Raw genomic sequence first — 23615 nt, forward strand, 5'->3', positions numbered from 1 at the left:
AGTTGGAAGTCAGTGCTCTGGATACCTCACCAGACCGTGGCATGCGGTCTCCTCCTACCGTGGCTACGGAGGAGGGTGCTAGTTATGCTGTGGTGTTGCGTAGGGCGACAGAGGCCCTACACCTTGTGCTCCCTACTGTGGCCGTTGGGACTAACATCCTGACACAAGTGCTTCAGCCAGCAGCTACTACTATGGAGCCGCTGCTTCCCTTCAATTAAGCACTTTCTGACGTTCTTTTGGGCACCTGGTCCAGGCCCACAACATTGGCTCCTGTGGATAGGAACATGGCCCGACGCCATCGTCCGGCTCCGGGTGACCCCATTTTCCTCTCCCAACACCCACCCCGAGAGCATGGTTGTCCAAGCCTCCTCTTTCCCAACGGCCTTCCCTTCCGCACCTCCGGATAGGGATTCCAAGAAACTGGTTCAGTTCAGAAAGATTTTTTCTTTCACCAGTTCTGCGATGCGGTCAGTGAACACCTCATGCCTCTTGCGCCACCGTATCCCACAGAGTGGGAATAACGGCCTAAGTGCTGCCTCAAGTCAGTGCCTCATGATTAGTTGTGGCCTAGACACCGCTGACTCACTGGGGAGATCGATTGCAACAACGGTGGCGATCAGACGCCACGCCTGGTTGAGGACAACTGGATTTTCAGGGGCTGTCCAAAGCACACTTATGGACATACCTTTTGATGGCCGTCGCCTCTTCGGCAACAAAGCAGACAGTGCATTGGAGCGGTTTAAGGACTTGAGGGCTACGGCCAAGTCCTTGGGACTCTCTGAAGTCTGCCCTCCTCTGCCTTCTGCTTTACGCTCCTTTCGTGGCACCGGAAGGGACGCCCCCGCAGCGTTCGTAACAAAGCCACAAGCCTGCGCAGCAACAATCCCAGCGCAGCTGCAGGTTTTGCCGTGGCGGACCAAGAGGCCAGCGGGCGGGTCAGTCCACCCCCACCCCGGCCACTACTGCCTCCAAACCTTCCTAGTCCAAACTTTCAGGCCCATCAAACGCCACTGAGCAGCAGGCTTCGCCATCACCTCCCCCATTGGCGCACCATCACATCGGACTGGTAGGTTTCAGAGCTAGTATGAAGGGGCTACTCCCTCCCCTTCGAGACTGCTCCTTCAGCCATGCCACCTCGGTACCACCGCAAGTCGGGGGATCACTTGGTGCTTCTTCAGCAGGAAGTTGTGGCCCTCTTGGCCAAGGGGGCCATCAAGCGCGTTCCGACACCAGAAGTAGGACGTAGTTGTTATTCCCACTACTGGTGCCAAAGAAGAACCAGGGCATGCGTCCTATCTTAGACCTCTGGAACGTCAATCGCTTCCTCCGCAAAGTTCAAGATGCTCACTTTGGCTCCGATCTTGTCTGCTCTCGACCCACAAGACTGGATGGTAGCGGTGGACTTGCAGGATGCTTACTTCCACATTCCAGTTCTGCGGGCTCACCGACGCTATCTGCGGTTCACGGTAGGCCACGAGCATTTTCAGTTGACCGTGCTCCTTTTTGGCCTTACCAGTGCTCCTCTGGTGTTCACAAAAGTGATGGCGGTGGTCGCAGCTCATCTGTGCAGATCAGGAGTTTGTCTTCCCCTATCACGACGACTGGTTGTTGAAGGCGGGCTTGCCCCAGACAGTCGTCTCCCACCTCCAGACTACGGCCGACCTCCTGCATTTGCTAGGGTTCTCTATCAACGTGCTGAAGTCGCACCTGATTCCCTCTCAGAAGCTCCTCTTCATTGGAGCTGTTCTGGACATGGCACAGTTTCGGGTCTATCCTCCCGACCAGCGAGTCTGGGATATTCGGGCTCTGATTCCGATCTTTCAGCCCTTGTCCCGGGTTTCGGTCAGGGTGACCCTGAGGCTGCTGGGTCTCATGACCTCCTGCCTCCTGCTGATCGATCATGCCAGATGGCATATTGGGGCTCTGCAGTGGGACCTGAAGTTCCAGTGGGCGCAGCATCTGGGGAACCTGTCCGATCACGTCCAGATCTCGGAGGGCACTGCACGACAGTTGCAGTGGTGGCTCGCGAACCGGCATTTGGTCGACCGCAGATCCCTCTCCCTTCCCCAACCGGAGTTTACAGAGGTGATGGATGCGTCCCTCCTGGAATGGGGCGGCCTTGCGGTAGAGGTGGATATCAGAGGCCTCTGGTCTCCGGCAGAGTCCAAGCTCCATATCCACCTTCTGGAGTTTCGGGTGATCCGACTTGTACTGAAGGAATTCCTTCCCTCTGTCAAGGGGAGAATAGTGCTGGTGTTCAGACAACACCACCGCCATGTGGTACTGCAACAAGCAAGGCGGGGTGGGGTTGGGGACCCTCTGTCAGGAGGCTCTGCGCCTCTAGACATGGCTGGAACATCAGGGCGTTTTCCTGGTGGTTCAACACCTGGCAGGTTCTCTGAAGGCCAGGGCGGACGAACTCAGCCACAGGTGCATGATGGATCACGAATGGCGTCTTCACTCGGAGGTGGCGCAAGGTCTTTTTCAGCAGTGGGGAGAGCCTTGGTTAGATCTATTCGCCACTGAAGAGAACGCGCAATGTCATCAGTTCTGTGCGTTGAAATTTCTAAGGCGGCACTCGTTTACAGCGACGCTTTTCGTCGCGAGTGGAGTTGCAGCCTGTTGTACGCCTTTCCGCCTATACTGTGAGAAAGTGGCTCTGTATATACTGTTCCTTAATAGGTACAGGGTGTACAGAGTCCACAGTCCCCCAGGGTTTGGCAGAGGCTAAAGTTAGATATAACCTTACTCTCTAAAGTGGTAGCTTGGTCGAGCAGTAAGGCAGTATCAGTGGACAGTGTAAAGCATTTGTTGTACACACTCAGTCAGCAAATGGTCTCACACACTCAATAACTGAACTCTAGGCCAATGGTTTATATATAAAAAATATATGCTTGTTTTATTTTAGAACCAACACTTGGATTTAAAATATACTTTCTCTGGATGAGATGTTTCATATAAATACTTTTGCAATATGCAATTGGTTTTTGTAAACAGTTACAAGTGGTTGCAATAGGCAACTCTAAACACAACAATGCATTGAGCTCAATGATAAATTCAAGTTATTTGTAACAGATTACTTTTTAGATTACTTTTGGAATTCCAGGACTGGATCCTAGATTCAGTCCTGGGTCAGTACTCAGAATCAAGTGATGAAAGTCGACTTAAGTACTGTAATGATTTTTAAACAATATTTAGCTATTTTAAAAGTTTACACTTAGAAAATATTTCAAGGAAAACAGTCAATGATTCCCTATGGAAGAAAATTCAAGTTGCAGGTACAGTATGTTCTAGTTACTTTTGTAATCCAGTGCTGGGTGCCTAGACTCAGTACTGGGACCTTTATCCAAAACAGGTAAGTAATTAAGTTTTCAGATATTATACGATTTTTGAAGAATATTTAAAGATTGCAGAAATCGACACTTAGAAGAAATTTCACAGAAAATCAGTCAATGGTTTCCTATGGAAGAAAATTGGGTTACAGGTAAGTACAGTTGTAAGTATTTTTCAGAGTCCGTGCTGGGCACCAAGATCCAGCACTCGGAGCTCACCTAAGAGCAGGTGAGTACTTTCGTTTTCGTTACTCGGCTGATTTTTGGTGAATATTTTAAGATTTGAAAAGTCTACACTTAGAAGAAATTTCAGGAAAAAGCCAGTCAATGTTACCCTATGAGGAAAATGGAGTTATCGGTTTCAGGGTAAGTACTCGACTGGCAGGGTTGAGGTTCTGGGCATAGACTCAGGGGTGCCTCAGGGTCAGGTAGGTACAGTTGGTTCACCCTCAGCGACTCTAGGGCGGCTGGGTGCAGAGAGAGTTAGGCCCAATGTTATCCTATGAGGGATAGGTGGGCCTTGGTTGGTGGCTGCTGACTGGCAAGCCACGCGGCTGTGGGAGCTGGGCTCCTGGTCACTTACTCGGGGCAAGTGAGGAAGTAGGTAGGTGTAGAGCTTTCACTGCAAGGGCCACTCGGGCGGCTGGGTGCAGGGTGCTTTTGAGCCTTCGGGCGCTCAATTGATTTGAATGGGAAATCTCCGGTTTAGAAAAAGACTGCAAGCTCAGGGACGAGGACTCTTCAGGTGCCACCACCACTTCGAGAGGTAAGTTGGGTAGTTGGAGGTTAGGTAGGTACCCTGGGATTGGGCACAGGGGGCCGCAGGGGTGCCTTTTGGTGTCGGGAAACCTTGTTCTGAGGCTGCAGGCTTCTTCAGGAGTGTGGAGGGAGGTCCTTGGGTGCCGGGCTCTGGGTCACAGTCGCCGTGGGGTCGTCCTTGGGGTCTTTGTTCACTCCGGCACTGGCTAGGCTTGGCTGGTGCAGAGGGTGCTGGGTTCGCGGTTCCGGGCTGCTGCCAGGGATTAGAGGTAGGTTTTGAGTAGAGCCTCTACTCATGGGAGTCCCAGCGGCTTAGAGCCAAAAGGTAGCCAGGTCCTCTGGGGTGGTGAGGTTGCTGGCCACGAGATGCCGGGTTGGAGCAGGTTCGAGTGTCGACAGGCCGGTAGGGCTGGGACCAAAGCAGTTGGTGTCTTCCTCTTTTTAGCAGCTGCAGGGCATGTCTTCTTTCTTCTTGCTCTTCTTTGTAGTTTTGAACCTGGAATCTGGGGAAGGAAGGTTCAGGGTGCCCCTAAATACTAGATTTAGGGGCGTTACAGGTAGGTGAAGGGCAGGGACCAATGCGTCCCTGTCCTGGGGTGGGTACACCCCCTATCCTGCCTCTCTCCTGTGGGAGGGGGGCAGTAGCCTAGTCCTGATAGGGTAGGGCTCCCCATCTTCAAGATGGCGAGAGCCTGGAGATGTGCTTCACCTCGCCTCCCCCACCTGAGGGGTGGGGTTGGCAGGCTGGCACATCCCCTGTCCTTATTTGGGGTTTCCGGCCAAAGCTTCCCGCCAGAGTGGGGGGTTGCAGTGCCCTGGGGAAGCTCACAGAGGCGGCATGCCTTTGAAGCTTCCCCCTGTCCATCCTGGGGGAGGAGATTTAGCACCTCGCCCAGGATGTGCATTGTTGCAGGCCCAGGAGAGCAGGGGCTCCCCTACCCAGGGGTCCAGCAACATGTCTGCTGGGTGGCAGCCTCAGAGCAGACGTGGATTGTAGGTTAGGTTTAAGGGGGCACCTCTAAGATGCCCTCTGGGGTGCTGGGTACATTAAACCCATACTGGCATCAGTGTGGGTTTAATGTGCTGAGAAGTTTGATACCAAACTTCAGTCTTTAGTGTTGCCATTATGGTGCTGTGGAGCTTGTGTTTGACGAGCTCTCAGCACCACGTACTCTTAAATGGCAGCACTGCACTTAGTGTTCAGGAATTGACCTGGGCACTGTAGCGGCATAGGGCTCCTGCTCCTGTGCCCACACCATTGGCATAAGGCACCCAGCTAGAGGGGTGGCTGATGTATGCCATGGCAGTGTAGGTGATGGGCATTGCACACTGGGATGTGTGCCATGTCGACTTTGCTTTTGTCTTGCACCCAAACACTCAGCCTGCAAAGGCAGTGTGTGTGTATAAGGGTACATGGCCTCTAAGGGTGGCACAAGGAGTGCTGCAGCCCTTAGAGGCCTTCCCTGGTCACAAGGCCCTGGGTACCTAGGGTACCATTTACCAGGGGCTGACATGTGGCCAGGGTTTGCCAATTTGGGTTTGGCTTGTTTTAGGGAAGGAACATAGGCCCTGGGCACCTGATTGGCACGAGCCCAGGGCACACTCAAAGTACATTCAGCAATTCAGCAAAAAGTGGGGGCATACCATGCAAGAAAGATTGCACTTTCTCACATATACCACTTCTGCCCAGAGTGCTGAAGATCAGGCGCGACCGGGCACAAGTCATCCATGGGCCCCGGACTGAGCTCGAAGAGTATGGTATCCCGAGCTACTCGCTATGAGCATAGATTTCCCGATCCGACTGCCTCTTCGGGAGGTTCTTCTGTTGCAGCAGCAGGGGAAGGTCCTCCACCCGAACCTGTCCAGCCTCCACTTCTGCGTGGAGATTGAGCGGTGGCAGTTGATCCTTTCGACTTGCCTCCTGAAGTTTATGATGTCATTCTGGCAGCCAGGCGTCCCTCCACTAAAGTGGTATACAAGTTTTTGGCATGGTGCATCCTCTTTCTCCCCTCTTTCTGAGGTCCTTTTGTTCCTTCTTCCTTTGCCCCGGCAGGGCTCTGCTCTGGGCACTATCAAAGGTTGTCTTCCTGCCATTTCGGCCTTTCTCAGGCTCCCTGATCAGGCCTTTTTCAATTCCCTGGTTGTAAATAGATTTCTGTAGTAGGGGATCTCTGTGTATAGTCATAATCTATGAATAGCCCGCCCATGTGCAGGGACCCCGGAGCAATCAAAATATCTCTTAAGCTGTCCTGCATTTGCAAACCTGCAAAGACACTTAAGAGACAGACAAAATAATACAGCCTAATAACAATATGGCTGCACTGGCCAGCACTTCCTCTGAAGTGAACACAAAAGCCAAAATAAAGTTTAAATGTCATTTTTATTCACATCTGACATGTTCCTTTATTGTATCACACTCCCTTCACCAAAATCCCTTTAAACAATAGAGAGGAAGGGGTGGACAGACAAGCCCTATAGGCTGTCATTATGTGTCTGCTAAAGGGATACCGTGGCTTTAAGGAACTCTCCAGTGACCCCCGGTATCCCAGGATGCACAGCCAAAGCAAGTTACTTTCAGTTCTTTTTTCCGGCTCCTGCTAGCCGGACCCTGGAGCTTGAGCTCTACCCTTTTGGGTGGATATTTGGACTAAATTTTGGTTTTTTGGATAAAATAGTGTGGCCACTCGACGTCTAGAGCCTTTCTCTACTGCATCCTACAATTTGGTGCAATTTGACCCACTCTTAACATGGCTTTATTTGATAAATGCCCTGAGTGTGGGAGGAAAAAGGCCAAGACGGACCCACATGATGTCTGTATCCTCTGCTTGTCATCCTCACATGTCCCTGCTACATGTGCCATCTGCAAGACCTTCTCCAAGAGGACCCTGAGGGACAGAGAGAGGTTCGCCTCCAGGGACAGGAGAAGCAGAGGACAGGTGGGACTTCGGGGCATGGAGGATCTCATTCCCCTTCCTCTGCCCATGCTTCAGCCACTGGAGGGACCTCCGGGCAGAAAAAGGCGCAGAAACGACACCTACCGGCTGGAAGGTCGCGTTCGACGTCGAAGGCGTCGACGGCGAGAGGTAAAGCACCGGTGTGATCGCCGTCGATCCAGGGCTCTGGATCGCGGCGTTCTCGACGTTCGACATCGAGAGAGGGGCCGGCGAGACCTAGGACTAGGTCGCCGTCGAGGATTCCACAGTCGACGTCGACACACCTTCGACGTCGTACCGAGCCCCACGGACAGCGCAGATCGCCGTCGAGGCGACCCCGCTCGGCTCCTTCGCCGTCGACTCATGGATCGACGACATCGACGCCGAGACACCGGCGACTGCCGTCGAGACGGAGAAGATCGCCGTCGAGACGGCGCAGATCGCCGTCGAGACGGCGCAGATCGCCGTCGAGGCGAAGGAGGTCGACGTCTGAGACATCGTTCACCGTCGACGTCGAGAGGCTCTCCGTCGACCTGCCGTTCGACGTCGAGGGCCCACCGTTCGTCGTCGAGGGGACGCCGAACGGCGAGGAGATGCCGTACGAGGTCGACGATCAGTTCGACGTCGGTGACATCTGGTAACACGTCGTCTGTGATTACGATCTCCAGTCGTGGATCTAGGAGACGACGGCGCTCCCCCTCGTTTACTTCAGCACGGGACAGGCCCGCCAAGAAGAGAAGGCCGGAGGTCACGGAGTAGACACAGGTCGTCCACTCACACAAGACATGGACGACTGAAATATAGATCTCGTTCCAGAGGCACGAGGTATACGGACTCTTCTGGCAATGGGCGGCTCTCCCCCTCATTGTCGGAAACTCCGCCTACTCGAATCTCGCCGGTGGATGATATTGCCACTTTCCAGGATGTGCTGATGAGGAGGGCGTCGAAATTGGGAATCTCAGTAGCAGTCCCGGTTCCCACTACCTCTGTGATATTTGAGACATTGCACAAGGCTGACCTGTCACGCCCCCTCCTTCCGTTGGTTCCGGGTTTGGAGGAACCAGCCATGGAGGTCTTCTGGACACCAGCCGTGGTGAAGTCTGCTCCCTCACGGTTGCAGAAGAAGTACAGGGCCCCTGATTCGGACCCGGCGTTCCTCAGGGTGGACCCTCCCCCGGACTCTGTCATTGTGGTTGCGGCTCGTAAACAACACTCCACGACGCCCTCTTCCACGGCTCCTCCGGATAAGGAGAGTCGCAAGATGGACTCCTTGGGGAGGAGAATGTGCTCTACGTCGGCCACGACTATGAAGGCTGCTAGCGCCTCCGCCCTGCTGGGTCGCTATGGCACTCTCTGCAACAGTTTGCTGCCTCCCTGCCTAGGGACTAAAGGGAGGACTTCCAGGAGGTGCTGAACGAGGGCATGATGGTCTCCAACCAGATCATCAGTGCGGCGGGGGATGTATCGTTGCTGGTGGCCCATGGGTACTGTCATGGAGTACACATGAGGAGACCTTCCTGGCTGAGGCTTATCTCCCTTTTAAATCTGAAGCGCAGCAAAAGATTGCTAACCTGCCTTTCTCTGGCTCGACGTTGTTCGGGTCTCATGCGGATGACGAGATGGCCAGCATGAAGGCCGAAGCAGAAACCCTGAAGGCCGTGGGGTTGGAAAAACCCAAGGAGCAGAAGAAGTCATTCCGTTCGTATGGCAGGCGTTATTCTAAGCAACGCGGTCAAGGGCGTCAGTCTGGTCACCAACAGCAGCACCAGCAACAACAACAGTTCCCGAGGCAGTCCTTTCAGAAGCGCCAGAGGGGCAGAGGCCAGCATCAATCCTCGTCGGGGAACAAAGGCCCGGCCGGGTCGAAGCCCTGAAAGGTCACTTCCCCCTCGTCCGTTACCCGCTCCGGTGGGGGGGAAGTATTCAATACTACCTGGCAGAGTGGAGGACAATAACTCGGGACAAGTGGGTGCTGAATATTGTTTGCAATGGATAGTCTTCGTTTCACCAGCCCGCCTCCACAGATTCCACCAGTGCGCTCTCCCTACATGGTGCGGGAGCTCCAGTGGGAGGCGGACGTTCTGTTAAAGAAGGCGGCGATAGAAACTGTTCCTTTGAGGCAAAAAGGAAGAGGCCTTTACTCCAGGTTCTTTCTCGTCAGAAAAAAGGACAAGAGTTCAGGCCTATTCTAGATCTGCGTCAAGCAAACAAGTGGATCCGCAGAGAAAAGTTCCGTATGTTGTCCCTGCATCAGATTTACCCTCAGTTGCATCGAGGAGACTGGCTGTGCGCCATAGATCTGCAGGACGCTTACTTTCATGTGCCGATCGCACCAAAGCATCGCAAGTTCCTGAGGTTTCTGGTAGGCAACAACCATTACACAGTACTCCCGTTTGGTCTGAAGTCTGCACCACGGACGTTCTCCAAGTGCATGGCAGTGGTGGCAGCACACTTGCGGAAGAACAAAGTGTTTGTGTTTCCATACCTGGACGATTGGCTGATCAAAGCTTCCACGTTCCGGGAAGCCCAGTGTCACTTCAACAGGACAGCTGCCTTGCTTCATCGCATGGGGCTGCACATCAACATGTCGAAGTCAGTGCCGATCCCGGTGCAGTGTCTCCAGTACTTGGGGGCCTCAGTCAATACCTTGAACGCAAGCATGTGTCCTTCGGAGGAGAGACGCTTATCGATCCGTGGGAAGGCCCTGCACCTCCTCTCAGCCCACTCTCCTACAGTGAGGACGGTGTCCTCCTTACTGGGGTCGATGGCTTCCTGCATCTTTCTCACCCCCAATGCACGTCTGCATATGCGGCCCCTGCAGGAGTGTCTGGAGGATCAATGGGACCAGAGGCGGGGGCGTTGGGAGGACACGATTCATCTGTCCCAATACGCTCTCCAATCTCTGAAATGGTGGTGCTCCTCAGAGAATGTTTGCAAGGGGACTCCCTTTCACAAGGATATTCCGGTCCAGACCATAGTGACCGATGCGTCTCTCCAGGGCTGGGGAGCGCATTCGGGCCCTCTTCAGATTCAGGGGATATGGTCACAGACGAAGATGACTTACCACATCAACTTTTTGGAACTCAGAGCAGTACACTTGGCCCTGAAGGCGTTCCATCCCTCCTTCACGACGAACTCCCTGCTAGTTCAGACGGACAATACTACTACCATGTATTACCTCAACAAGCAGGGGGGCTCCCGTTCACGCACGCTGTCTCGGGAGGCACAGACGATCTGGCATTGGCTGGTGGCCAGGAACCTAACGATCACAGCAACCCATCTGCCGGGAGTGCAGAATGCCCAAGCCGATGCGCTCAGCAGCCTCGTTCAAGAAAATCACGAGTGGGTGCTAAACGACGACGTGCTAAGAGACGTCTTCGCAGAGTGGGGCACTCCGGACATCGATCTGTTCGCTACGGCAGAAAACAGCAAATGCCGCGACTTCGCGTCCAGGTACTACCAACCAGGAACGCTGGGGAATGCCCTATGGATCAGCTGGTCCAACAGCTTTCTCTTCGCCTTGTCACCCATTCACCTGATTCCGGCGGTGCTAATAAAGCTGTCGCAATCCAGAGCCCGGATGATCCTGATTGCTCCGGAGTGGCCGAGGCAATGGTGGTTCACCGACCTTCACCGGTCTGTTCTACCACACCGGCGCCTGCCGTGTCGGCCGGACCTTCTCACGAAGTTCGGGGGACAGATGGTTCACCCCAATCTCTCGTCCTTGAGTTTGGCAGCATGGCTCCTGAGCTAGTACAGTATGGACACTTGAACCTACCTCAGGACTGTATGAAGATCTTGAAAGAGGCGAAGAGACCGTCTACGAGGACTTCTTACGCCTATAAGTGGAAGAGATTCTGCTTATGGTGCAAGGCAAAGGACATTGACCCTACATCCTGTAAAGAAGATGTTATTTTGCCTCATCTGCTGCAGTTAGCTCAATCTGGGCTTAATTTTCAGTCTATTAAAGTTCATCTCGCAGCTTTGACTGCGTATAGAAAGGGCCCTTACCAAACCTCATTTTTTCAAATCCCTGTGATTAAAGATTTTTTGGAGGGTTTGCGTAAGGTGTTCCCCCTGTTAGACTACCTTCTCCACCATGGGAATTGAACGTGGTGTTGTCCAGATTAATGAGGGAGCCTTTTGAGCCTATTCATAAGGCTTCTCTGCAGCATTTGTCCTGGAAGGCCGCCTTCCTTGTGGCCATTACATCGGCCAGGAGAGTAAGTGAGATTCAGGCTCTGTGTTTTCAAGAGCCGTATACTGTATTCCATGCTTCTAAAGTGGTAATGCGTACTCATCATACGTTTTTACCTAAAGTGATATCTGATTTCCATGTAAATCAAATGATAACTTTGCCTACTTTTTTTCAGCATCCCTCCTCTCCGGCGGAGAGGTCTCTGCATTCATTAGATGTGCGTAGGGTGTTGAAATTCTATCTAGATAAGACAAAAGACATCCGCAGGTCGGATCAACTGTTTGTGAATTATGGTTCAGTAAGAACTGGTCTAGCTACCTCAAAACAGTCCATCTCCAGATGGATTGTGTCTTGTATTCAGCTTTGTTATCAGAAAGATAATAAGACGTTAGGGGGTAGGCCTACAGCGCATTCGACTAGGGGCAAATCAGCGACTACAGCTTTGCTTAGGAATGTTCTAATTGCTGACATTTGTAAGGCTGCCACCTGGAAGTCGGTCCATACGTTTACAAAGCATTACTGCCTGGATTCTGATGCTAGGGCAGATGCGCAGATTGGACAGGCTTCGCTGAGGAATTTGTTTGCACAGTAATTTGTTGGTGTTTGGTTTTTACTCCACCGCTGTTTGTTGGTGGGGATGGGCTTGCCATTCTATTCATAGATTATGACTATACACAGAGATCCCCTACTACAGAAGGAGTAGCTTCTTACCTGTAACTCCAGTTCTGTAGTAGGGGTATCTCTGTTATAGTCATAAGCGACCCTCCCTCCTCCCCGGTGGAGTAAAACTGGCAGTATCCGGCCTGTTATACACCTTCAAAAAGAACTGAAAGTAACTTGCTTTGGCTGTGCATCCTGGGATACCGGGGGTCTCTGGAGAGTTCCTTAAAGGCACGGTATCCCTTTAGCAGACACATAATGACAGCCTATAGGGCTTGTCTGTCCACCCCTTCCTCTCTATTGTTTAAAGGGATTTTGGTGAAGGGAGTGTGATACAATAAAGGAACATGTCAGATGTGAATAAAAATGACATTTAAACTTTATTTTGGCTTTTGTGTTCACTTCAGAGGAAGTGCTGGCCAGTGCAGCCATATTGTTATTAGGCTGTATTATTTTGTCTGTCTCTTAAGTGTCTTTGCAGGTTTGCAAATGCAGGACAGCTTAAGAGATATTTTGATTGCTCCGGGGTCCCCGCACATGGGCGGGACTATTCATAGATTATGACTATAACCGAGATACCCCTACTACAGAACTGGAGTTACAGGTAAGAAACTACTCCTTCTCAAAGGCATTACACACCTTTTCCCTCCTATTCCATTTGTGAAGCCACAGTGGGACTTGAATCTGGTTCTTGCTTATCTTGTGTGCTCCTTTTTGAGTTTCTTCACAACTGTCCTCCTCGTCTCTTGACCTTGAAGGCTGCCTTCCTGGTTGCCATCACCTCCGCTAGGCGAGTGAGTGAGTGAGCGAGCTCCAGGCCCTTTCTTGTAAACCTCCTTTTCTTTCGTTCCATCCGGACAAGGTTGTGCTCAGGCCCGTCCTTCCTTTTTGCCAAAACTTGTTACGGCCTTTCACATTGGGTAGACCATTACCTTGCCCACCTTCTTTCCGCATCCTTCCAGAGAGGAAGAGGCTCAGAGGCTCCGTCTGGACCCAAAACGTACGCTTTCATTTGATCTCAACCGCACACAACAGTTCCGGGTGGATGACCAAATCTTTGTTGGCTACGTTGGCACCAAGAAACGTCGGGCGGTACCCAAGAGGACTATCTCCCGCTGGGTCGTCTTGTGTATCAAAGCCTGCTACTCTTTGGCTAAAAAAAAGAACCTCTGGTGGGGCTGCGTGCTCATTCCACTAGAGCAACTGCAGCCACTACTGCATTATGACGTGGTGTCCCCCTGCAAGACATCGGTCAGGCAGCCACGTGGGCCTCGGTGCACACATTTACTAAGCATTATTGCCTGGACAGCCAAGTCCGGAGAGACTGCTTCTTTGGCCGTTCTGTTCTCCGGGACTTCCTGGTGTGATCTTGGTTCGCAGTCCAACCACCGGGGTTGGTATTGTTGGGGTATCTATTCTAAGGTAAGGAATCTATCACTGTGTTTCTTTCAGATGAACAAGTTACTTACCATTGGTAACGATATATCTGTAAGAAACATTAGTAGTGATGGGTTCCTTACCGCCACACCCATCCTCCCCGTTCAGCGAACTGATTTCTAGGGTTCAGGTCATCCCTTTCAGGGACATAGTTTCAATGCACCAGTGCTCAGTATCTTGCATGGCTCTGCGTTCTTGGCGCGGAAAGTCGTGGGACCACGACGCCAATGAGGGACGCGGAGCCACACTACGCCACCTACCGATGCGCAGGGGTACTGTTGACAAACTTTCCGGATCCAGTCGGACGCCTGGGGGTAATTCTGAGGTAAGGAATCTATCACTACTAATGTTTCTTACAGATATATCGTTACCGAAGGTAAGTAACTTGTTCGCCAAGGACAGATGCATACTGGTAAGTAGCATTTTCCTTCTCATCGCTATCACATCGCTACGAAGAGTAAGTAGGCTGCAAGCTTTAGCAATACAGGAACCATAGTTACAAATACACAAGGATAAAGTAATCCTAAAGACGAACCCACACTTCTTACCAAAAGTGGTAACTAAATGTCATTTAGATCAAAATATCATCCTACCAGTTTTCTTCAAAAACCCAAAAATTAAAGGAGAAAAAAAGATTCCATATCCTGGATGTAAAGAGAGCGCTACTGTATTATTTGCAAAAAACAGAACCAATCAGGAAGACAAAACAATTGTTTGTCTCCTACGCGCAAACCAACACGGGATCACCAGTCACAAAAGCAACCAATGCAAGGTGGCTAGTACAAACCATCCAGTCAGGTTATGCCAAAAAACTTACAATTCAGCTAGCAGCTCACTCCACAAGAAAGAAAGGAGCAACCTTGGCTTTCATGGCATATGTACCCATTGACTCTATTTGTTCAGCAGCAACATGGGCATTACCACACACGTTTACAAAGCATTATTGTGTGGACATTCAGATGAGTAAGGAAGCTCTAATTGGACAAAGGGTGCTTCAACACCTGTTTGCAATGTCTTTCTTTTACCACAGCCTCCCAAACACGGGCGAAACAGCTACATAATCTAATGCACAGCATGTGAATCCAGAGAAGGATTCACGCTGCAAAATGAAATGGTTACTTACCAGTAGGAGTAGTTTTGCAGCTTGAAGAATTTTCTGGATTACAATGCTACCCACCCGGCCACCCCTACAAGGAAAACAAACAGGTGGGGAAGCAAATGATTAAACCACTTACTTAACAACCATCTCAGACTACAAAACAGAAAAAAGAATCTGAAGATGGCTACCACACACGTCGACCTCCAGGGTACTGCCTGATGTCACAGAGGGGATGTACCTGGCATCAAATGGTGGCCGACATTGAACAAAACAAGAAACAAAAAAAAGACCATTCTGAACCCAACCACTAGATGGCAGAATAATGCACAGCATGTGAATCCAGAAAATTCTTCAAGCTGCAAAACTACTCCTACTGGTAAGTAACCATTTTGTTTTCCTGCCTGTCCTGGTGCTAATTGGGCCCGGAGAAGGTGGTGGCATTTCCCCTTTCTGGGGAAACCTTGGGTCACGTATCAAAGGCGACAGGACTTTGAATCCTCCTTCCTTGATATGCTGAATACTTAGCAATCTTGCTTGGAGGAGGTGAAAACACTTCCGACTGGAATAGGCATTGTCTCTGCCCTCAGATTGCTGGCTCTCACCTGCAGAGGGTCAGAAACCTGTCTCTGGTGGTAGGCTGGTCTGCACCATCCAACCAGTATGCAGGTAGGTTTTCAGGGGGCACCCCTCAAAGGTGCCCTCTGAGTGCATGTATTAATAAATCCATTATTGGAATCAATGTGGGCTTAATAAGAGATGTTTGATACCAAACATTTCTAGTTTCAGTGAAGTCATGACGTAGTTTAGGAACTTATAAACACCAGTGTCCAGCACATGTACTCCAAATGGCTTCCCTGTTCACTTGCAATGTCTAAGAATCGACTTGGACATATCTACTCATGCAGATACGTCCACATATGTAGTATAGGGCCTGCATGCAGGAGGTGTGCCTTGTGTCTTCACTTTTCTCTGCACCATGGCACACAGCCTGCAATGGTAGTTTACATGCTGGTGCTGAGGGTTACTTTAGGGTGGCACGTTACATGGTGCAGACATTAGGGGACCCTTTTTTAGCCTCCTTTTGCTAGGTATCAGGGGTATCATTTACTAGGGGACTTTCAAGGGGTGCTAAAGGTATTGCCAAGTGGGATAACAATTGTACAGTTTTACGGAAAGATCTGATTCTGGAGACATGGATAGAAGGAACCCAGTGCACTTCTGTCAAAATCGCATTGGATACCAGACAAAAAATAGTGGTGACCATGTCAAACAGGGACACTTCCCTACTCAGACTGGCTTGCCTTTGGGGCGCCGGTCATGTGCCTGCCATGCAGGCTCCATCAAGTGGGTCCTGGGAGGGGTGCTGGGCATGTGAGTAAAGAGGCAGGAAACCAGAGTGAAAAAATGGTGGGGGCAGAGAAAATGTGCAGAAACTTCGGAGATCGTGAAATAATGTTAAGGGCTACACCAGATAATAGACCACAGCAGTGAGTTTACAGGGTTGCAGTAAATATAACAAATATTGGCAGCAGCAGTGAAATAAGATATACTATTGGCTATAGTAATGAAAGAACAGGCAAGCGAAACGGACGCAGTGGGTGGAGCTGGCCCAGGGGACCTATTCTTCCAGTTTTAGATGTTTTCATACTTGACAGTAACATGTAATCCTCTTTCAAAATTAACATTTTCTGTAAAAGAGCAGCCTCTGATAACTTGATAAAACCTGTTTTAATTGTTGGTGGGTGTGTGTGCGTGCGCGCGCCCTTGGAGATGGGTGAAGCGCTTTACTTCAAATTGTGGTAGCAAACTAATGCAAATCATTTGTTTTCTTCCTCATATAGATTATAGTAATGTATCTTCAAGTGTTGGAATGTGAACGAAATGAAACACTTGTTCAGACAGCCTGGTAAGCTCTTGTGATTTTCTGAAAACAGTAGTAGTTATAGTATGTACTATTGCTTCACCCAGAAAACTTGAAGGTTATGCCAGGATAGTGAACTATACCTAACATTGTAATCCAAGAACGCTAAAATTATGTTGGTTAGAAAAGTTTGAAACGTTTAGCCATTAAATTCTGTAGTGCAGAAATGAATGTCTGAGACAGTGTTTTTCGTTTGTGTTTTCCTTTTGGGTCATTCCTCCTGCCAGTATTGTTGAAGAGGATTTGTAGTGTCTTGATTTATGCCAGAAGTCTTGTCTAAAGACTTGGTGGTGTATATCCCGGTGTGCTGCACCTAAAGGCCTTTGTATCTGCGTAGCATTCACCACCCCCTACATATTCTTCATGCATGTAGGAAGCTGTCTCTTTGCGATATATCAATCTGATATACGGTGTAGAGTCCAGTTGTTACCTTCTATATGGATAGCGGCTTGCTCTAGCAATCCCAAGGTGCTCTACTAGGGGTAGTGTGGTCGAGCAGCCTTAGGCTTAATCGAGAGGAGTGCAAGACAGTTGCAATTACACAATGATCAATAAATGACACACAAGACTCAAAGAGATGCACAACAATTTATAAAAATAGCAAGTATCCTTTATGTATATTTAGGCATCAGAGAGAAATTATTTAGGTAAGTATGTTTTTAAATATAAATTATTTTCACTTTAAAACGCAAACACTGTAAATTCTGAGTTCTGCAAAGGCATCCTATCGAAGGATGAACAAGTTCTGCAAACAGGCATAGTACAGTGGCTTACAAGACCATCTCCAGGAGTTAAGAGTGGTGGGCATTATCCAAGCTACACCACCAGTGAAACGGGGGAGGCAAGGTGCAAAACTCTCTAGAGCCCAATGTATTTCAATGGAGATCGGTCACTGTGGAAAGAGGCAGCAGGCTCTGGCCAGGAGGACAGTCTGACTGAACCAGCAAGTGGGTTCAGTCCTTGTGATGCTTGAGGACAGGGGTGGGGTGCACCTTTGGTCCTCTTCTCCAAGGCCCAGGTGCGACGGGTGCAAGGGTGTCCTTAGGCATTGGGTTTTTCCTTACAGGAGCAGTCCCAGCGTGCAGAGGCTGCAGGCAACGTCGGACTCCAAGAGGGGTGAAACCACAATGGACTCTAGCTCTGGAGGACCTTGTTGACGCCGGAGGCCAACTTCAACTCTTGTGGGCGAAAGGTGTAGTGGTTTGGGGTGTCTGGTTTTGGTGGTTCCGTAGGCCTCTGTCTTCTCTTTTGGAGTTTCTTCACAACATGTCTGCTGTTCACAGTAGGTCTCGAGTCTTTTTCGAAGGTAAGCAGTCTGTCCAGGACGAGTCGACTTTGGTGCAATTTTCGACTAGGGAGGCAGACAGGTCAGCAGGGCAGGTACCAGGTCAGCTGCTTCTTCTCTCCTCTCTGCTTTTGTGGCTCGTTGGTGTATTCTCTTCTTGGGTAGTCCGGATCTGCTTCTCTGGTGCCAGGGGCTACCCTAAATACTGAAATCTGATAGAGACATCTAGCTGAAGATAACTTGCCTTTGAACTGCCAGGCGTCGGGCTGGATCCGAAAGATTTTTCTTAGCAGTACCCCTGCGCGACAATAGGTGACGGCGGTCGACTAGAGTTTGTCGCTGTGATGTTTGCGTAGTTGTGAGAAAGTGCCATCTTTCTTGCATGGTATGCCCCCACTTTTTGCTAAATTGCTGAATGTACTTCGATTGAGTGTACCCTGGGTTCCTGCCAATCAGGTGCCCAGGGCCTATGTTCCTTCCTTAAACCACACAAACTCCAAATTGGCAAACCCTAGCCACATGTCAGCCCCTAGTAAATGGTACCCTAGGTACCCAGGGCCTTGTGACCAGGGAAGTCCTCTAAGGGCTGCAGCACTCATTGTGCCACCCTCAGAGGCCCTGTACCCTTACACACACACACTGCCCTTGCAGGCTGAGTGTCTGGGTGCAGGACAAAACAAAGAGTCGACATGGCACACATCACTGTGTACCATGCCCATCACCTACACTGCCAAGGCATATGTCAGCCACCCCTCTAGCTGGGTGCATTACGCCTATGGTGTGGGCACAGGAGCAGGAGCCCTGTGCCCCTACAGTACCCGGGTCCATTCCTGGGCACTGTAAGTGCAGTGCTGTCATTTAAGAATACATGGTGCTGAGAGCTTGTCAAACACGAGCTCCACAGCACCATATTGGCTGAAGCCTGGGAAGTTTGGTATCAAACTTCTCAGCACATTGAACCCACACTGATGCCAGTGTGGGATTTAATGTACTAAGCACCCCAGAGGGCATCTTAGAAGATGCCCCCTTACAGCTAACTTGCAATCCACGTCTGCTCTGAGGCTGCCCAGGCTGCCACACAGCAGACACGTTGCTGGACCCCTGGGTGGGAGAGCCCCTGCTCTCCCGGGCCTGCAACAATGCACATCCTGGGTGAGGTGAGAAATCTCCTCCCCCAGGATGAGCAAAGGGAAGCTTCAAAGGCATGCCGCCAGTTGGAGTTTCCCCAGGCCACTGCAACCCCCCACTCTGGCGGGAAGCTTGGCCGGAAACCCCATACAAGGACAGGGGATGTGCCAGCCTGCCCACCCCACCCCTCAGGTGGGGGAGGCGAGGTGAAGCACATCTCCGGGCTCTCGCCATCTTGAAGATGGGAGGCCCTACCCTATCAGGATTAGGCTACTGCCCCCCTCCCACAGGAGAGAGGCAGGATAGGGGGTGTACCCACCCCAGGACAAGGACCCATTGGTCCCTGGCCTTCACCTACCTGTAACGCCCCTAAATCTAGTATTTAGGGGCCCCCTGAACCTTCCTTCCCCAGATTCCAGATAGAAAAACGACAAGAAGAGCAAGAAGAACAAAGACCTGCCCTGCAGCTGCTAAAAAGAGAAGAAGACACCAACTGCTTTGGCCCCAGCCCTACCGGCCTGTCGACTCTCGAACCTGCACCAGCGCGGCATCCCACGTGGCCAGCAACCTCACCAACCCCGGAGGACCTGGCTACCTTTTAGCTCTAAGCCCCTGGGACTCCCACGAGTAGAGGCTCTACTCAAGAAACCTACTTGCTATCCCTGGCACCAGCCCGGGACCGCGGACCCAACACACTCTGCACCAGCCAAGCCTGGCCAGTGCCGGAGTGGACAAAGACCCAGAGGACGACCCCACGGCGACTGTGACCCAGAGTCCGGCACCCAAGGACCCCCCTCGACATCCCGGAAGAAGCCTGCAGCCTCAGAACCAAGTGCCACCCCAGCCGCGATCAACCAGAGGGTAAGATTCCCGACGTCAAAAGGCACCCCTGCACCCGGCGCCCTGCGACCCCCTGTGCCCAATCCCGGGGTACCCACCTAACCTACAACTACCCAACTTACCTCTCGAAGTGGTGGTGGCACCTGAAACATCCTCGTCCCCGAGCCTGCAGCCTCTTTCCAAACCGGAATATTCCCATTGATTTCCATTGAGCGCCCTAAGGCTCAAAAGCACCCTGCACCCAGCCGCCCGAGTGGCCCTGGCAGTGCCCTCTCTACTCTAACCTACTTCCCCACTTGCCCTGAGTAAGTGACCAGGAGCCCAGCTCCCACAGCCGCGTGGCTTGCCAGACAGCAGCCACCAACCAAGGCCCCCCTATCCCTCATAGGATAACATTGGGCCCAACTCTCTCTGCACCCGGCCGTCCTGAAACCGCTGAGGGTGAATCAACTGTACTTACCTGACACTGGGGGACCCCTGAGTCCATGCCCGGAATTTCAACACTACCAGTCGAGTACTTACCCTTAAACCGCTAACTTCATTTTCCTCATAGGGTAACATTGACTGGCTTTTTCTTCAAAAATCTTCTAAGTGTGAACTTTTCAAAACTGCAAAAATTCACCAAAAATCAGCCAAGTGACAAAAGCGGATTTACTCACCTGCTCCTAGGTGAGCTCCCAGTGCTGGATCTTGGTGCCCAGCCCTGACTCTGAAAAGTGTTCACAACTATACTTACTTCTAACTCATTTTTCTCCCATAGGAAACGAAAAGTTTCTTACCTGTCGGTGTAGTTTTGCAGCTTGAAGATCTTTCTGGATTCACTATGCTGTGCATTATTCCGCGATCTTGTGGTTGGGTCCGGATTCGTAGTCTTTCCTTTGTTTTTTTTTTTTTTTTTTTTTTGTAGCCCAGGTGGGCGTCGACGTCCACCATTTGGTGCACCTCCCGTGACGTCGTCGTGCTTCCTGCGGAAGTCTCACCTTTGGGGCGCCATCTTCGGGTTCTTTTTTCCCTGTTTTTTCCTTTTTTTTTTTTTTTTTTTTTTTAACCCTAGGCGATTGATTAATCCTTTTGTCCATATTTCTGTACGTTTCCACTTCTTTGATCCTATCCATTTCACCCCCTCTTCCTCCAGCCTCATCTTCCTGGCGGAGGTGGGTGGGTTCGCTAGTGAATCCAGAAAGATCTTCAAGCTGCAAAACTACACCGACAGGTAAGAAACTTTTCGTTTTGCAGCGTGAATCTTTCTGGATTCACTATGCTGTGCATAGATTTTGTAGCGGTTTTCCTATTTCTGTGGTGGCTGGGTGGAAGATGATCGCTGGTCGTTGAAAATGTGTTGTAGCACCCTCTGTCCGACCTGTGCTTCCTTATTCATTTGAATGTCCACGCAGTAGTGCTTCGTGAACGTGTGCACAGATGCCCAAGTTGCTGCGAGACAAATGTCTTGGATGGGCGTGTTTGCCAGGAAGGCCACTGTGGCCCCCTTCTTCCTTGTGGAGTGGGCTTGGGCCCCCTCCGTTAGCTCCTGTCCAGCCTGTTTGTGACAGAATTGAATAGTGAGGGCAATCCACCTAGCGATGGTGCCCTTGGTCACTGGTCTACCCATGAAGCTGGTAGCAAAGGACACAAACAGCTGCTTCGACTTCCTGAGTTCCTTGGTTCTTTCAATGTAGTGCATCACCGCTCTTCTGGCGTCGAGGGTGTGCAGGGCCTTCTCTGCGTTTGTAGTCGGGTTCTGGAAGAAACTCGGTATCTGGATAGTCTGGTTCATGTGGAACGCCGACACTACCTTGGGCATGAAGTGGGGGTCCGTCCTGAGGACTACCCTGTCTTTGTGAATTTGAATGTAGGGCTCCTGTAGCGTTAGTGCTTGAAGCTCGCTCACCCTGCGTAGTGAGGTAATGGCCACTAGGAAAGCAGTTTTCATCGTCAACATTTGTAGAGTGGCTTTGTGAATGGGTTCAAACGGCGCCTTCATGAGCTCCGTCAGAACCACGTTTAAATTCCATGCCGGCGGCGGCAACCTTTTCGGGGGTGCCATTCTTTTGGCTCCCTCCATGAATCTCTTCACCACCTGCGAGGTGAAGAAACTTCCACCTTTCTCACCTCTGGTGTAGGCAACGATCGCTGCTAGGTGTACCCTTAGGGAGCTCGAGCAGAGGTTACTCTTTAGAAGGTGTGTGAGGTACCTCAGCACAGTTGAGTCTCTTGTCATCCTGTTTTGCAGTCCCTTTTTCCTGCACCACACCGTGAATCTCTTCCACTTTGCGCTGTAGCACTTTCTTGTAGTAGGTTTCCTTGCCTCCCGTAGCACTCGCATGGTGCTCTGAGGCAACTTTAGGTGTGCGAACTCTAGGTCTTCAGGAGCCATGCTGCCAGGTTGAGGCTCTCTGGCTCTGGGTGCAGGACCTCTCCGTTTTGCATTGAGAGCAGGTCCTTTCTCCTCTCGAACCTGTACGGATTGCCTTGCGCCATTTCTTGAATCTGTGAGAACCATGTCTGCCTCGCCCACTGTGGAGCCACCAGGATCAGAGTCATGTTGCTGGTTCTGCACTTCTCTAGCACTCTGTGCAACAGGGGTATCGGTGGAAAGGCGTAGGCAAATGTCTTCCACCAGCTTATCCATAGGGCATTTCCCCTGGATTGCTGATCTGGTTGCCTGGACGCGAAGCTTCGGCATTTTGCATTGTGGCGTGTTGCAAACAGGTCTATTGTGGGAGTCCCCCATTTCTGGAAGATTTTCTCCGTTTCCTGGCCATTGAGCTCCCACTCGTGCGATGCTGAGGTCTGCCTGCTCAGCCAGTCCGCCTCCACATTGTCCTTCCCTGGCAGGTGAATTGCCAGTAGATCTATCTTGAGAGGTATGGCCCATCTCCAAATCTCCTGAGCTAGGGACGAGAGGGGGAACGACTGAGTCCCCCCTTGTTTGTTGATGTAGAACATCGCCGTGGTGTTGTCTGTCTGTATCAACACTCTCTGGCCGAACAGGTGTTTCTGGAATGCCTTCAGGGCTAGCAGTATCGTTTTCAACTCGAGGTAGTTGATGTGGCGGACCGCGTCCGCTGGAGCCCATAGACCCCTCACCCTGAGGTTGTCCATGTGCGCTCCCCATCCCTTCTGTGATGCGTCCGTGGTAATGGTCACTGTTGGGCTTGGTGGTGTCAGGCTTCTCCCCGTTGTTATGTTGTCTCTGTTCCACCAAGTTATCTCCTCCTGCACTGCGTGCGTAACAACCACTAGATCCTCCCAACTTCCGTTTGCTTGTGACCATTGCTGTTGCAGCCATTCCTGGAATGGTCTCATGTGCAGGCGTACATTCGGCACCAGCTGGATACAGGACGCCATCATTCCCATCATCTTGCTCACCGCCCTCACTGTCAGAGCTCGCCCCTCCTGGTAGAGCTGCGTCTCCTTCAGTAGAGCATCTGTCCTCCTGTCGCTGGGCACTACCGTATTGTGTAGGGAGTTGATCTTTGCCCCCAGGAAAATCTTTACCTGCTCCGGTTCCAGCGACGATTTTCCCCAGTGGATGGAAAACCCCAGATTTGTGAGGGTGTCTGTTACGCGTTTTGCGTGCCTCTCGCACTTCTCGCGTGAGTTTGCCTTGACCAGCCAGTCGTCCAAGTAGGGGTATACGTGTATTCCCTGCTTTTGTAGGTGTGCCGCTACCGCCGACAGGCATTTTGTAAAGACCCTTGGCGCTGATTTTAATCCGAAGGCCAGGGTTGTGAACTGGTAGTGTTCCTGCTCGATGTTGAATCTTAGAAGGCCCTTGTGCCTTCTGTTTATTGGGATGTGAAGGTAGGCATCTTTGAGGTCCACGGTGACCATGAAGTCCCCTTCTCTTATCTGTGGCAGTACCTCCTGCAGTGAAGTCATTTTGAACCTTTGTGTTTTGACGAACTTGTTTAGGTACCGGAGGTCCAGTATGGGTCTGAGGTCTCCGTCTACCTTCGGAACCACGAAGTAGTTTGAGTAGACCCCTTTGTTGCGTTCCCTGAACGGCACTGTCTCTATGGC

The 23615-nt window shown here is 51.1% G+C and overlaps 1 protein-coding gene across 4 annotated transcripts in view; it reads left to right on the forward strand.

The window, feature by feature from the left end:
• CCNL1 (cyclin L1) overlaps positions 1-23615 on the forward strand; it is a 285464-nt gene that overhangs the window by 122003 nt on the left and 139846 nt on the right. For all 4 annotated transcript variants that reach the window (XM_085634757.1, XM_085634758.1, XM_085634759.1 and 1 more), the window contains exon 5: positions 16260-16324. In XM_085634757.1, the coding sequence (XP_085490883.1) occupies positions 16260-16324 (65 nt within the window). The remainder of the gene's footprint in view (positions 1-16259; positions 16325-23615) is intronic.

This window comes from Triturus cristatus, chromosome 11 (genome assembly GCF_964204655.1).
Source record: "Triturus cristatus chromosome 11, aTriCri1.1, whole genome shotgun sequence".
NCBI lineage: Eukaryota > Metazoa > Chordata > Amphibia > Caudata > Salamandridae > Triturus > Triturus cristatus.